General features: G+C 41.6%; 1 protein-coding gene across 3 annotated transcripts in view; it reads left to right on the top strand.

Moving 5' to 3' along the window:
* TMEM131L (transmembrane 131 like) overlaps positions 1-16,521 on the top strand; it is a 91,005-nt gene that overhangs the window by 46,428 nt on the left and 28,056 nt on the right. For all 3 annotated transcript variants that reach the window (XM_069855734.1, XM_069855736.1, XM_069855735.1), the window contains exons 8-15: positions 8,192-8,269; positions 10,137-10,290; positions 12,461-12,519; positions 12,884-12,992; positions 14,007-14,112; positions 14,789-14,942; positions 15,619-15,789; positions 16,093-16,162. In XM_069855734.1, coding sequence (XP_069711835.1) covers positions 8,192-8,269; positions 10,137-10,290; positions 12,461-12,519; positions 12,884-12,992; positions 14,007-14,112; positions 14,789-14,942; positions 15,619-15,789; positions 16,093-16,162 — 901 coding nt within the window. The remainder of the gene's footprint in view (positions 1-8,191; positions 8,270-10,136; positions 10,291-12,460; positions 12,520-12,883; positions 12,993-14,006; positions 14,113-14,788; positions 14,943-15,618; positions 15,790-16,092; positions 16,163-16,521) is intronic.

Genomic DNA, 16,521 nt, shown 5'->3' on the forward strand with positions numbered 1-16,521 from the left:
CCTTAGCAAGTTTGCAGACGACACTAAGCTGGGTGGAAGTGTTGATCTGCTGGAGGGTAGGGAGGCTCTGCAAAGGGATCTGAACAGGCTGGACCGCTGGGCAGAGTCCAATGGCATGAGGTTTAAGAAGGCCAAGTGCCGGGTCCTGCACTTGGGGCACAACAACCCTATGCAGTGCTACAGACTAGGAGAAGTCTGTCTAGAAAGCTGCCTGGAGGAGAGGGACCTGGGGGTGTTGGTTGCCAGCCGACTGAATATGAGCCAGCAGTGTGCCCAGGTGGCTAAGATGGCATCTTGGCTTGTATCAGAAACGGCGTGACCAGCAGGTCCAGGGAGGTTCTTCTCCCTCTGTACTCGGCACTGGTGAGACCGCTCCTCGAATACTGTGTTCAGTTCTGGGCCCCTCACCATAAGAAGGATGTTGAGGCTCTGGAGAGAGTCCAGAGAAGAGCAACAAAGCTGGTGAGGGGGCTGGAGAACAGGCCTTATGAGGAGCGGCTGAGAGAGCTGGGGTTGTTTAGCCTGGGGAAGAGGAGGCTGAGGGGTGACCTCATTGCTCTCTACAACTACCTGAAAGGAGGTTGTAGAGAGGAGGGTGCTGGCCTCTTCTCCCAAGTGACAGGGGACAGGACAAGAGGGAATGGCCTCAAGCTCTGCCAGGGGAGGTTTAGGCTAGATGTTAGGAAAAAATTCTTCACAGAAAGGGTCATTGGGCACTGGAACAGGCTGCCCAGGGAGGTGGTTGAGTCACCTTCCCTGGAGGTGTTTAAGGCACGGGTGGACGAGGTGCTGAGGGATATGGTTTAGTGTTTGATAGGAACGGTTGGACTCGATGATCCGGTGGTCTCTTCCAACCTGGTTATTCTGTGATTCTGTGATTCTGTGATAGCTGGCAAATATTTAAGGATACTTTCCATACAGGACAAGAGAGTTCAGTCTGGAGATGCAGGAGATCAGGCAGAGATGGGAAGAGACCAGCATGGCTGAGTTGAGACCCGCTGCAGAACTGAAGAGCAAGAGGGAACTGCACAGGCAGTGCAAGCAGGGACAAAGAACCTGGGAAGAGTATAGGGATGCTGCCCGGTTATGTAGGGATGGGGTCAGGAAGGCCGAGGTGCAGCTGGAGCTACACTTGGCAAGGGAAGTGAAGACTAGCAAGAACGGTTTGTATAGGTATGTCAAGCAGAAAAGGTAGGTTAAAGAGACCATACTCCCACTAATGGATGAAAGCGGTGCTGATTGACGAGAAGCTTGACATGAGAGCAATGTGCACTCACAGCCCAGAAAGCCAACTGTATCCTGGGCTGCATCAAAAGAAACATGGCCAGCAGGTCGAAGGAGGTGATTCTGCCCCTCTTTTCCTCTCTTGTGAGACCTCACCTGGAGTATTGTGTCCAGTTCTGGAATCTTCAATGTAAGAAGGCTATGGAACTGTTGGAACAGGCCCATAGGAGGACTACAAGGATCATTAGAGGGCTGGAGCACCTCTGCTATAAGGACAGGCTGAGAGAGTTGGGGTTACTCAGCCTGGAGAAGAGAAGGCTCCAAGGAGACCTTATAGCAGCCTTCCAGTAAGTAAAGGGGTGTACAAGAAAGCTGGGGAAGGACTATTTACATGGGCATGGGGTGATAGGGCAAGGGGGACTAGCTTTAAGTTGAAAGAGGGAGGATTTAGATTAGACATTAGGAAGAAATTCTTAACGATGAGAGTGGTGAGGCACTAGTCCAGGTTACCTAGGGATGTTGTGTATGCCCCATCCCTGGAAGTGTTCAAGGCTAGGTTGGATGGGCCTTTAAGTAGCCTGGTCTGGTGGGAGGTGTCCCTGCCCATGGCAGGGGGTTGGAACTGTATGATTTTTAAGGTCCCTTCCAACCCAACCCGTTCTGTGATGCTGTGTTGGAAATATGATAAAGCCCTGGGGGTTATAGATGAAAGTTTACCCCTGCAGTAGTATTTCCATCGGGAATACAATATGTGACAGGTTTATGTTTGCCTTTTTTTGTGCAAAATGAACTTTCATGGATTTTTTGGGTTGTTTTTATCCTTTAATCATAGAATCATAGAATAACCAGGTTGGAAGAGACTGGATCATCGAGTCCAACCATTCCTATCACACACTAACTATGCCCCTTAGCACCTCGTCCACCCGTGCCTTAAACACCTCCAGGGAAGGTGACTCAACCACCTCCCTGGGTAGCCTGTTCCAGTGCCCAATGACCCTTTCTGTGAAAATTTTTTTCCTAATGTCCAACCTAAATCTCCCCTGGCGGAGCTTGAGGCCATTCCCTCTTGTCCTGTCCCCTGTCACATGGGAGAAGAGGCCAGCACCCTCCCCTCTACAACCTCCTTTCAGGTAGTTGTAGAGAGCAATGAGGTCTCCCCTCAGCCTCCTCTTCTCCAGGCTAAACAACCCCAGCTCTCTCAGCCGCTCCTCGTAAGGCCTGTTCTCCAGCCCCTTCCCTAATAGGGAAAGGTATGTAGGCTTTTCTTTTTTCTCCATCATTCCCCGAATTTTTTTAGCAGAAATTCTGGTGATCAATAAGAAAAGAAAAAGAAATAATAACTTGTCTTTTCTACTGTTGAATTTTGCTGCCTTTCTGTTACTCTTTGCAAAATCTCAGGCTTTGAAAGGTTCAGGATTGGCATGCTCTGGCTGTGGTCCTGGATCCCAGGACTTCTGGGCTCCTGGCAAACTCATTGGGAGGAAGGAGGAGCTGTGTCCAACACTGGAAATTCATAGTATGTCCACACGGCCATTCAGCAGTGCCTGGTTACCACTGAGCCTTAACAGATGGTGGAGCTTATATAAGTCATCTTGGTTTATCCAGCTTCTGCTTGTAGCTTTTGCTTCAGATGCCTGTTTTTGGCATTGTTTAATATTTGAATGGCATTAACAGGGCATCTTATGACACTGCCTTGTGTTCAGAATGCTGTACAAACACACTGGAAATGTCAACAGAGGGGACACCTGCAGGGCCGGCTGTCCTATTGTAGGTGACACAGGCATTACTTTGCAGACTTCCCAGAAGAGTTCAGAGTTTATGAACTAGTAACATGGGAAATACTGCAAGTACTGACAGGAACCCGAGAGTCTTTAAGCTGTGTTTTATACCAGTGGACAGAGGATCAGAGAAGCAAATGTGTGCAAGCATGGTGCTTGGGCATGGAGATGGAAGGTAATAAGATTACGTAGAGTTTTCTTAGTATGTTATCCTGATAACTGCCTGCAAAAAAATGATGAAACTCTGCTGAATCATTAGTACAGGGACAGCTTATTGACACTATTCAGAGTGGAAATAGCTTCTTAGGCCCAAGGACTGTCCAGGACAGAAAATTTGATGTATCAGCCTGCAGGAAGAAAAGGATTTTTTTTTTTTCAATGTTTGTTCTTTTTAAATCATGCTGTAGCCAAGCTCCAGGAAGTGGTTTGTTTGAAATCTACAGTCCTGATAACGATGCAAGACTGTCTCTGTGGAAATCTTGCATAAAGGTATGTCTGATTGACAGGGCACCTGAGGCAGTATAAGGAATTATTTCCCAAAAAGTGGCATTGGGTCTGTGGTTGCATGGTGGCTGTTGAGCTGGCCTGTGCCAGCTGTCCTGTTGATGCTCTGTCTCTCTTACAATGGATGAAGTATTACCTAACTAACTGCCTACTATACTGTCCCCCAGCGAGAATCCTAGACCTTTGCAGGGAGAGTGGAGCTTTTTGCAGATCAAGAGGGTTCAGGGTATTAGAGTTTTTTTTTAAATACTCCTTTGTTTCTTTAAAATTCAAATGTAATAACTTAGGAAAATTGCTAAGAATTTCATTTGTGTGGCTTCTCTCAGACTTCTCTATTCAGTTCATGTGGGTGCTAATTGTGTGTACCATGTGGAAGTATGTATGCATGCAAAACAGAGACACCAGGTAATGAAGTGACAGTGGTTGTACTGCTCTGCAGTGCTCTTTCTAACTTTTTCCCATGTGCTGTGCCTCTCCTTTTCAGTTCCCCTCTGGTGCACATATGTACTACATAACTCATTTCTCTGCTCGGATTCATAGGTAGTGGTATTTATAGTGTAAATGGAGTGCTTGCACTGCTGGGAGATGTGGGCCATGGTTCTGGGTTTGCCTTCTTAGAAACTCTGCTTCTGACAGTGTTATCTTCTCAGGTGCTTTATCTTTTCATCATGGTTAACACAGCCATCCTACCATTGTTGTAAGGTAGTGGGCATGACAAGTTGTGCATCTGTTGCTATGTGACAGTTGGAGGACGCCTGGGGCATAGCGATTGTGAGATGTTAGAATTCTCAGTTCTAAGAGAAGCAAGGTGGGAGATCAGTAGAACGGTCACCTTGAACTTCCAGAGGGCAGACTTTGGTCTGTTCAGAAGGCTGCTGGATCAAATTCCATGGGAGACAGTCCTTAAGGGCAAAGGAGCTCACAAGGGCTGGATGCTTTTTAAGAAGGAATTCCTGGTAGCACAAGAGCAAGCTGTCTCCGTGTGCCTGAAAATGAACCAGCAGGAGTGAAAACCGGTCTGGCTGAGTAAAGAGCTCTGGGTGGAAATCAGGAAAAAGAGGAAAATATGTGAACTCTGGAAGAAGGGACAGGCAACTCGTGAAGACTAGAAAGATGAAGAAAAATCTTGTAGAGAGAAAAGCAGAAGGGCTAAAGACCAATTAGAACTTAGATTGTCCCAGTCTGTGAAAGATAATAAAAAATCCTTCTACAAATATATCAACAACCAAAGAAGGACCAAGGAGAATCTACATTCTTTACTGGACGCAGGGGGAGCAGTAGTGACAAAGGACGAGGATAAGGCTGGTGTGCTTAATGCTTTCTTTGCTTCAGTCTGTAATAGTAAGGTAAGATGTTCCTTGAGTACTCGATCTCACGGGCCGGTAGACAGGGAGGAAGAGCAGAACAAAGCTCCCTTGATCCAAGAGGAAATGTTTAGAGACCTACTAGGCAAATTAGACATTCGTAAGTCTATGGGTCTGGATGGAATTCACCCAAGGATATTAAGGAAGCTGGTGGAGGTGCTTGCCAAACCTCATTCCATCATCTACCACCAGTCCTGGCTTACTGGGGAAGTTCCATTGGACTAGAGGCTGGCAGATGTTACATCCATTTACAGGAAAGGCTGGAGAGAGGATTCAGGAAACTACAGACTTGTCAGTCTTACTTTAGTGCCAGGAAGGTGGTGGAGCAGGTCATCTTGCTATCTCAGAGCACATACTGGGTGATCAGGCCAACTCAGCATGGGTTTGTGAAAGGCAGGTCCTGCCAAACTGACCTGAATGCTTTCTGTGACAAGATGACCCACTTGGTGGTTGAGGGAAAGACTGTGGAGTTGGTGTACTTGAATTTCAGTAAAGCCTTTGACACAGTATCTCACAGCATCCTATTTGAGAAACTGGCTACCTCTGGCCTGAACAGGCATACCCTCTTGCTGGGTTAAAAATTGGCTGGATGGCTGGGCCTTAAGAGTGGTTGTAAATGGAGATGAATCCAGCTGGAGGCTGGTCATAAGTGGCATTCCCTAGGGCTCAGTGCTGGGTCCAGTCGTGTTAAATATACTAATCAACGGCCTGAATGAGGGGATTGAGTGCACCCTTAGCAAGTTTGCAGATGACACTAAACTGGGAGGAAACGTCGATCTGTTGGAGGGTAAGGAGGCTCTGCAAAGAAATCTAGACAGACTGGGTTGATGGGCTGAGGCCAGTGGGATGAGTTTTAACAAGGCGTGTGCTTGGGACACAAAACCCCTGTGCAGCACTACAAGCTTGGGGAAGAGTGGCTGGAAAGCTGCCTGGAGGAGACAGACCTAGTGGTGTTGGTTGACAACCAACTGAACATGAGCCAGCAGTGTGCCCAGGTGGCCAAGAAAGCCAATGGAGTCTTGGCTTATATCGGGAACGGTATGGCCACTAGGACCAGGGAAGTGATTCTGCCCATGTATTTGGCACTGGTGAGGCTGCATCTCAAATACTGTGTTAAGTTTTGAGCCCCTCACTATAAGAAAGACATTGAGGTCCTGGAGCGTGTCCAGAGAAGAGCAATGGAACTGGTGAAAAGGCTGGAAAACAAGGAGCAGCTGAGGGAACTGGGATTGTTTAGCCTGTAGGAGAGGAGGCTGAGGAGAGACCTTGTCACCCTCTACAACTGCCTAAAAAGAGGTTGCAGAGAGGTGGGTGTTGGTCTCTTCTCCCAAGTGACAAGTAAAAGGACAAGAGGGAGGGATAGGATGTTGGGAAAAGTTTCTTCACAGGAAGGGTTCTCAAGCACTGGAACAGGCTGCCCATGGAGGGGGTTGAGGCACCATCCCTGGAGGTGTTAAAAGGTGGGTAGATGAGGTGCTTGGGGACATGATTTAGTAGTAGACAGGTATGATTGGAGTTGATGATCTCTGAGGTCTTCTCCAACCTAATGATTCTGTGAAAACCCTTTTCCTTTTCTGAGGGTATCTTCACAAAGAGAAATAAAAATTCCCATAAAAACAGATCAACATGAAAAACACTCCAGTAACATTTTTTTCCCCTCTGTGTGTGTTGTATTAGTAGCTTCAGCTTTAACGTGACAGCAATTTCCCATGTAGACCTATGTCAGGTCAGGAAAAGAAGTTAAAAAAAAAAATAGTTGGAAAAATAAGATTTAGCTGATTTTCTTTATTTCTTTTTTTTTTTTTTTTTTTGGAGCTATAGGGTCTTAAACTACTTTGAACTACAATGGCACTGAATGAAGGCTAACAGCTCCTTATTTAGGACCATGAAAGATCTAATGTTCTCTGAATAATCACTGAGAAGGGAAGGCTAACCATCAATGCTTACCTGACCTGAAAAGTCACCCCCAAAGTTGCTCTTTACATAATCTTATTGCCTCATTAAAACTCCACTAGCAATCATAGCTAGAAGAGGCTAGTAAGAGGTGTATGTTTTGGAATCAAATGGAGTATTTCTCTGCTCTCAAAATTTGATGAATCCAAAATACAAAGAGGAAAGGAGGTGGCAGGGGATCACCTTCCCTGGAGAGCTGTGCTGGTGACAGGGTTTGGGTCACCACTAACAACCTTTGCAGAGGTTACATCGCCCTCTTGTGTGAAGCCCCAGTATTTTGGTATGAAAACCAGTTGAATTGGGCATGCGGACTGTATGTTGGCTTCCTTTTGGCTGTGTTTTTATAAAACTGGACCTCCTGAAATGACACCTGTGGGGTAAATTTGCTGTCTGCTCACATGCATCCTGCCCGAGGGAGATATGATAGGAGTTGGATACTTCAAAAGCATTTCTTCACAATTTAGCTTTTCAGCATCAAGCTATTGAAATTCTTTAAAGTCAATTTCATCAACACATACAGAAACTTGAATGCGCAGATACCCCTCTTAAATATTTAGTACTGTATTGCAAGAGAAACTGTGAGGGGGGAGTGTATGTGCGTATCAGTTTCAAAATCATGAGGTAATTTTGCTGTAATTAAGGCACTGTTAGAGTGACAGATCTGTCATTTTGTTTGGTTGGTTGTTTTTTGTTTGGGTTTTTTTTTTTTTTAATTTATAATCAAGATATACTAGCTAAGCAGTTTGTACAAGTAATTTGGCAGTCCAGATTTCCAGATAGCTTCCATGAACTATGCTCTGTTCTGTTGGTGCTGCTGCCGCCTTAGATTTATGAGTGTTGTATGAGGTGGCACAATTCATGTTGTCTTTTCTTTTCACTTTCCAATCAATAAGAAGGTAAAGCAAGTATTTTCTGTTTGCTCAGTTTGGCATGAAGCCTATGTATCAGACCATGTTCAAGAAGCGTTACATTCTTGGCCTAGCAACTGGATTTTGGTGTCCAATCACCTAAGAAAGTAATACAGAAAACAAGGAAAGAAGCTTTAATATTAAACAAAAAGGCACTGATGAGTACAGTTTATTGAAATATGAAAGTCTACAAGGATTATTCATGCTGATGATGTGTAAATATTTAATAATCATGTATAATCATAGTTTGATAAGTAAGTAGATCCTGATGGAGTTCCCCAGAACTGGCGATTAATTGCTGGTCTACTGTGCAGAGTAACTATATTTATTTAAAAAAAAATCATGCGTATATGGAAACAGTTCTGTTATCTTTATAAATTGTGGTGCATGAATAGAATTTATGTGATAACATATTCTGAAGCAATGTGCTTGGTGTTTTCTTCACTTTTCCTTCTTACAGGCAGAAACTACAAATGCAAGTCTCTTACATGTTCACCTTGAGTGCAGTTTACCTAACGATGCATATCAGCAAGTTAAGGTATAGATTTATTATCATTTTATATCCAGCTAAATCTAATTTTAATCCAAATTTAGTGGGGTATTTTCCAGTGCTGTAGAAGTTATAGCAACAATGCAATTTCCAATGTTTCGGTTTAAAGGGGAATTATGCTTTTAGATATGCTTTCATAAAACTGTACCCTGTCATATAAATGTGTCACACATCACACTAACTTTTAGGATAGGGGGAGATGGAAAAATAAACCCAATCTCCCCCCAGAAAGCCCAACCCAACAGGCTAAGCATTTCAGGCTAAGTGTAGGTTTTATATTACTTACACAGAGCACAAAAGTGATTATATTCCTGTAATTTCCTTTCTCCAGAATAATTTCACAAGTATCTGGCTTATATTGACAAAAGAACAGTGAACTGAGAGGCTGAAGTCCGTACTCCCTGGGCTGTGCACTCAGGAGGCTTTGGAGGTGGCCTTGGCATTAGGAAGAGCTGAGGAGGGCGAGTTCACCCCCTATCCTACCTCAAAAGAACAGCTCTTGAGCATTCAGGACAGCAGGCCTCCTCTTCCTGGGCAGTGCTGTCCAAATCTTCTCTTCCCCTCTCTCCTCAATTGTCCTTGCACAGTAAACAGATATTGGCTCACAGCAATGACAGTACTCATTGGGGTATTTTGTTGGATCAGATATATAGGCCCATGCAGTCTTCTACAGCACCTTTCTTTCATCAAGTGTGACAAGACCCAGACTTCATACCTATTTTCCTGTACATTAGACGTGACAGTGATTCTGGACTGTTTCACTCCTATGTTTGATTTTTGCATTGGTGAATAAGGCTAGGCTTGAGATACACCTACATTTGAGATGGCACGCAGTGCAGCTGCCCACTCTTTGATACAAGCTTTTCAAGTGAACACCATCCCTGTGCTCCACTCTCCGCAGTGGCCTCCTCTCCCAGCAGCCATTTCAACTCCTGAGGGTTTCTTTGATGTTGTGTGAATGGTGAACTGTCATCCCATTCCCAGAGATGCTTTCCCACTCCTGCTGCATCTCCTTGTGATGCTTCAGATTAACTGAAGGTGTTTTGCTGCCACTTCACAAGAGCACTTCATGTGGAGGTTTTCTTCTCTTCCTCCTGAGTAGATTGCTTCTCTTAGTAAAGTATCAGAGCCCAAGTTTAGCAACCTTCATGGTGTGGTGCAGGACAAGTTTATGTTACTCACTGTTGATTGTCTACTTTTGTTTTGCTTTGTTGGCTTTAATTTTTTGTGATATGATGTCTGTGTCTTTGTAGTTGCTAAGACTTGGCTGTCTTAGCAGTGGCTACTACTTAGAGAAGGAAATAAAATCCTATTTGTGTTTATCTAAAGTGTTCTAGCCAGATGACAGTGTTTTCTATTAAGAGTTGTACATGTATGTTTGGTTTTTTAAAATAACTTCAGTAAGAAATAGAGACAAAACCCATAGGATTTGGAAAAATTAACTATAAAAAGACCAGTGAACATGAACTGCCTTTCTGACATTAAGACGCATGCATCAGTCTGTTTATGGCACATTTTATTGAAGGCAGAGGATTTAACAAAGGAAACTGTTTTGCAGTCTCTGAGGTGAGACTGACTAAGACTGTCGATAAATTTGCATTCCTCTAAGGTTCAATGTCCTTTTTAGTTGTTTTTGGTCTTTATTTTTGCTGTGCTCTCTATACCTGCAGTGTCTTTGGTTTCTGCTGAGATTTTAGTAGAGGTCATAAGTACTCCCTTTTTTTGCCAGCACTTCAGTGCTGGCAATATTGTCTGTTAGATAATACCTCTGATTAACTTCTCAAGTACCTTACTGTAATGACTTTTTTCCATTCCCTCCACGACACACATACTATATCCCCTTGTCTTGCTCCAGAGTTGCTGTTTTATGTCTGATGACCCAATGCTGCTAGAAATGAGCTTAACGGTAAGAATGGAAAATGAGCAGCGAGATTTTGTGGAGCACAGACAATACTTACTGGAGAATCTTTTTGTAGCTTATGTAGCAATGGAAAAAACAAAGACCTCAGGTAAGTCCCAAATTTGACTGTTAATTGTAATAGAAATTGTTTTAAGTTGTAATTTGATGTGCTAAATTCTGTGAGTAAGGGAAAACTAATTATTTCAGTTAAACACAGCTGGTCAGATACTTTGTTTAGGGCAGAGATACTGTAAGCCCAGTCTTCTTTGTTAAAGATAATGATTATGAAGTTGTAAATTATGTCTCTGTCATTCTTTACCCTCTTCATGCTTATGTATCTGCTTAAATAGTATGGACAGGTGTCACGGTCCTTTGATTTCTACAACTGCATTTCTGGTTTCCCATTAATTAAATTAACCATAATAGAACTATGAAGGCAGAATGATTTGTACAGAACTAGGGGTAGTGGCTGTTGTGGAATGTAGAGTAGTGGGATAATATTGATATTTGCATCATTTGTTCTTGTAAGCAAGAATTCCACAAACAAAACAATCAACTCCTTGCAGTTTCTTTATGCTACTTTTATTGGGTGAACAAATCCCCTAAATCCAAAGGATTTAAGATTATTTATAGAGCTTTGCAATCTGTTTGAATAGCTTTTTTCAGACTTTTCTGCCACTTTTACTTTCTGATTGAAGAAGGAACTGCTTAAGAATCCAAATTAAGATAATATTTTTTTAACACATCAGTAAGAAAAGAACATGATCTTTTTGTCTTTCAAAAAGCTCTGTTCAAGATCTGGTCACAAAACCATGTGTGCTGTTCCCCCTGTGCCTGTTCTGTGATGTGATACTTAGAAAAAGCTGAAACTGAAATAGCCCCTGTAAAACTACTTTCCCTGCTGGTGAGATGCCAGTGCTTTGTTATGTTTCATTGTGGATGTACATTTATTCTGAGAATGGTAGAGAATTGTTCACATCTGTGGTGTCAAGGGTCCTTGCAATTAATACTTTTGATTATTAAAGCACCAGAAAAATGCCTTCACAGTAATTTTCTAGTAAATACAATGCAACTGTAAGTCCTCACTGGGTTAAAGGTTGGTCTTACAAGCCCTTTGGCGTTGCTGTCAGTGGGACGTTCCCTATCTTGCTCCATCAGTACCCGCAGTGGCTTTAACGTTTCAAACAGCCCTACTTGCTTGCATTCAGTTTGTGTAATTAAATGAGATGTGGTCTTGAGGGAAAGATGTAACAAAATGAAACGTAGTGCTGTGTTAGTCTCAGTATACAGTGCATGCTAGGACCTAGGAGTGGGACAGCAGGCCTTCAATGTCTGCACAGGGGAACTAGCCAGCTGGAAAGGTTGAAGAGGCGTGTGTGCTTTAAACAGCTGTCTTTTGGAAGCTGGCACCTATAATCTTGCTTTCAGGCAGCTGACCAAACACATTCATTATTAGAAATTGTGCCTGGTGAATTGGGAAAATATCCTTTTATGTCAGCCTGCATCTACTGGTGTAATTCAAGTATAAGCAAGGGCAAGAACTCAGGTCTTATTCCTTCATGTAAATGTAATGACCTGGCATAACAGTCATCTCTTGTTCTCTCCTGCTGCTCTTCTTTTGGTCCTCTACATCTCCATAGTGCCCCGTGGAATGGAACATAGCTTTGCCAGTAACAAAGGGTGGTTACCCAATACAGCAGGTGAAAGCTGAGTTATCTCCTGTTGCTCTAGTTGTTGGGTTACTACCCCTCCTGCTGATAGGACCATTTTAAGCCCCAAAGGTGTTAAACACTGAATCCAGCTCCACATTGTATCCTGAGAATGCTTGATGCTCCAAGCAGGCGAGCCAGGATGTTGAGTAGCTGTATGTGTATATGGCACAGGTTTTAATGGACTCTCTCATGCTATATATTGTTGGCACCTAGACTTAAAAAGTTTACAGCAGCATCAGCCATCCTACTTTCCTTAAGTTGTGCCTCTTGTCTTGCTGTCCATGGGAAAGGGAGGAGTTGTGCTCCATCTTGCATTTAGGACATAATGAGGGAACATTCCCTGTTGATGCTTGCCTTCATGTTTGTGGCCAAGAATCTTGACTGGATTTCTACTCCTATAGGAAATGATTGCCAGCTTAAGATATGAACAGTTTGACCTTTTCAAAAGGGTAGCTGTTGCACAAAGATTTTTACATTTAAATCGGGATTGCTTCTTATTAGTATCTGCCAAAGCAAGCGTGCTTCCATCCTTGGTGAACTTAGCTCAGTGTTCCTTCTTTTGGACAGGTGATTCCTCAGTAGATGTGTACGTCATGCATTCTGGGAACAGCCTTGTTCATATACAGGTAATAGTGGACTTCAACAAGTCATATTTTAGAATGTTGAATTTGAATGGGGAATTAATTAGCCCAATGGCTTGCTCTTTAATAGCAGATTGATTTTGCTGATGGCAAATGTCACATTTCTATATTTTTAAAATGTGCCCAGACATTTAATAGATCTTTTAGACAATGGGATATAGTTCAATGATGGAATTTTTTTAAGACATAAGGGCTGTTAACTTGCTTAAAAATCCATGGGTTGATTTAGAAGATGTGAGAAAATGGCAGATATTGACTTGGAAATTTGACAACAGAATACACTAATAGAAGAGCTGTGATAGTAATGGTAGTACTGCTAAAAGGATCATTGTGTCTTGTCTTCACGCAGGAAATACGGCAGTTGTCACAAAAAGACATCTCACTTGTGGAGTTTGATCCTGTACTGATATCTTCATCATCTACTAACTTGACAAAGGTTGCTTCTATTTCTTGTAAAGGTACAAGATATATAGATAGATATATATATACTTGTAGATTAAATGATGGAACAGGATTTGGTTAAAAAAGGCTAGCTTTTTTTTCAGCAGATATAGACTCTGAAAGATTTCAATATCAAATTGTCTGGACTTTTTTTGAGAAGGAGGATGAATTCTTTCTACTAATTGTTTCCACCATTTTTGTATGGTGGAATGCTTCCTCTTATGCCAATCGATGTACACTCTACATATTTCAAAAAGGAGAAGAAAACATTTGGTAAAATGTTAGCTGATTTTACAATGAGCATAATTATTGAATATGCTTTTTTTGACATCCTTTTATAATTTGTGGTTATTTTTCTGTTTCCAGTCTGTTTTATGAAAGGCCATTGTGCTTGGGTGGTCGTTTTCTATGACATTTCTTGGCAAGATCATTAGAGAGGCTTGCTTGAGACCAGTCGTGTTAGTGGAAGAGCAAAGATTAACATTTAATCATAATTGTATGATTGTGTGATTTAAGCATTCCTGGCTCCAGCCTGTTTCCTATTCTCACCACTAGACTGCAGTGTATAGACTTTAAACGTTCGTGAAATAGACTGCTTTCATAAAGACATTGATACTTGTTTTTCCTAGCAAAAAAACAAGGGCAGATAAGAAGAAAGAAGGAACTAAGATTAGGTGATTAAGTGATTAAGAATAGTTTTTAGTTTTCTAAAAGGAGGCAGTGTGTACTGATAAATAAGAAGGCTCTGCTGGTGACAGGTGGTTAAAATTGATCTGGTTGCTCTTTGCAGCCTTGTTGTGCATGTATTTTTTTGAAAATGTATAGCATTAATGAATTTTTCTTCAAACAAGTTTTGGAACCTCTGAAAATTAGGATGTGAGCAATTAGATGCTTTGCTCACCTGTGTGAGAATTGGACCAGCAAATGTTCCCCTTTGTAGTGTTCTTTCAAGTCCTCATGTGAAAACCGTTGCAGATGTGCTTTTGTTGTGGCTGATGATGTATTCTGCTGTATGTCTGTTCTTTGCACAGCTGGATCCTGTGACAGTGAAAGTTCTTATGTTGACAAAAGGAAGAATAATCTATTGGAAGGCACTACAACACTAAAAGCCTGTCTTTCCTGTCCTGTGATGGAAGGGTGGGTTACAGTGGATTTTTGTTTGCTTGTTAATGTTCACTGATAGTACAAGAAGAATATCGTACCCTACTTTAAAAAATGAGGTTAGCTTACTTTGTCACTGAACATTTTTCCAACCTGGTGATTCTATGATTTCCAAGGACAGTGAAGATGCCGCTTCCTGTTGTTGCTGTCTCATTTGCCAAAACAAACTGTGACCTTTCAAGCAATAGTTCTGTAGTTTATCCAGGAAGAATTTCAGGAGCCAATAAAAAGATATGCCTTAGGAGCTCATGTTGTATAAACATTGTTTATAGAGTCTGTGATAAAATTTCCACCATCCTTGTTAATCCAAAGCAGAAGCAGGACAGTTGTAGAAAAACCGTGAATTATTTTCTTTGTTCTTCTTTTGCTAATTTCATCCAAATTGCTATGTCACAAAGCAGTAGGTATTGTTGTACTATAGCATAGCAAAAGACTAGACCGATTACCTGCCTAAATAATTTTTACATTGATCTTGTCAGTTTTTACTCTGATATTTGTAGGTACATATTCAAAAGGAAATAATTATGTTCTTTCTCTTCAAAACCTGAAAAAAACCTCATTATGCAAGAATACTTCACTTCTCTCATGTGGACTGTTTGTGTCCTCAAGGACCGTCTCAAATGTGTTTACTTTTCTTCTGTATTTACTATAGGTATTTTGATGTAGAACCTTCTGCAGCATTGTTTCATATAGAACCACATCGTAATACTTCAGGATTTTGGTCCGTATGGTTTACAAACAACTTTGACTTCAGCATTGAGCTGAATGATGTCTTCATAGCCAGAGAAACAAAGAACCTTTTAAAGGTAAGCTTTATTTTGGCTTCATACAATGTTTTGTTCTTGATGTCGAGATTTTGTCCATTGACACATCAGATAGATTCTTTGAAGAATTTGGTGTTCTCAGGGCTGGTTGAAATCAGTTGAAAATAAAGGTATATGTATGCCTGTAACTGTTAGGTACTGAAGAGCATAAGCTCTTCTTAGCCATTATTCTCTGTCCAGTTTGGTTTTGTATTGTTCTGTCCAGTTTGGTTTTGTATTGTTTTGCTAGCAACTGTTCTTTCATTTCAGTTGCAGCTACAGATGCATCAAATTATAGACTACTGTGCTGTTCTCAGAACTGTTGCATGTGTTGTTTGTGCTCTATAGGATTCAGCATTTCTTCATAGGCTGTAATGGAAGTCTTTAGTACATAAATGAGCTTTGAAGTTTAGAAGGCAAGGCCAATAATTTACTTGGGCAATTGCTTGATTCAAACCAGACAGATCCAGTTTATGAATAAGCTCATTATGTCATCTAACTGGCTCTTCGTATATTTAGATAGGAGATTACATATGTGCACTGTATGGATCAATTATGGGCTCACACATGTGTATAATAACAGCAAAAACACAAAAGGAGAGTTTGTACTCTTCAAGGTATTGCTTGTACCAAAAAAATTGTACCAATTTTTAATCAGTTGTCATTTGATTCTTTCTAGATTCTGAATTTTGCCGAACCCTTGACTCTACCTCCAGGCTGCTGGAATGTATTTTCTTTGAAGCTCAGTGTGAAAGACACTGTGACAAATGTACTTTCTACTATATGTTTGGCCACAAATGTGAGAGTAATGTTTGAAATATCTCTGCAGATACATTCGACTGTGTCCAAGGTATTGTATTTGTTGTGTTGTGGTTATTATGGACTGCAAATCAAACTGCATCAGCTTGTTTCTTAGACTGGAAATCTTTCCCTTAGTCCTGAAAAAAACCCTCACTACCAGACCACTCTCTGAAGCCGTTCTGTAGATTGAGAAGTTAAGCTTGAGAGTTGAAGTGTGATGGAATGTTAGTTCTCTAGGCAACCTTAATTATTTTCTTTGACTCATACAAATTATGTTTTGAGAAACTAGAATTTGTCCTGTTGTTTTGTCATATAGTCAGCTGTAGTTTATGTTTTGGGTTTTTTTTCCCAGCAGGGAGATCTTAATTTTGAAGCCATCGCCCACTGTGATATTCAGTGTTATTTGGGAAAATCTGATTCAGGTAGGTTTGTCTTGGTTTTTTTTTTTTTTTAGGCATCTGATGGTAGTTTTATCATAGAAAATTGATTTTGCATAGACTTGTAATGAGACTATTGAGATAGCTCATACATGTACCTAGTGTTACGTCTTTTAAAAACATCTACTTTTCTGGGAGTGTGAATGGCTCTCAGTAACCTGTACTGAGTGCACTGTGCAGTGTTTCAGACCTCCAATTCCATAGCATGTGCTAAGCTATTGTTCTGTCTTGAAACATTTTTGTGGACTGAGCATTTATGGCTCTCCTGCAGGTTCTCATTGGTGGTGTACTGCTCTTTGCTTTCTTCATATGTGTCTTCTTTGGAGATGTTGTGGTAGAGTGCT

The sequence above is a fragment of the Phaenicophaeus curvirostris genome, chromosome 4 (genome assembly GCF_032191515.1).
Source record: "Phaenicophaeus curvirostris isolate KB17595 chromosome 4, BPBGC_Pcur_1.0, whole genome shotgun sequence".
Lineage (NCBI taxonomy): Eukaryota > Metazoa > Chordata > Aves > Cuculiformes > Cuculidae > Phaenicophaeus > Phaenicophaeus curvirostris.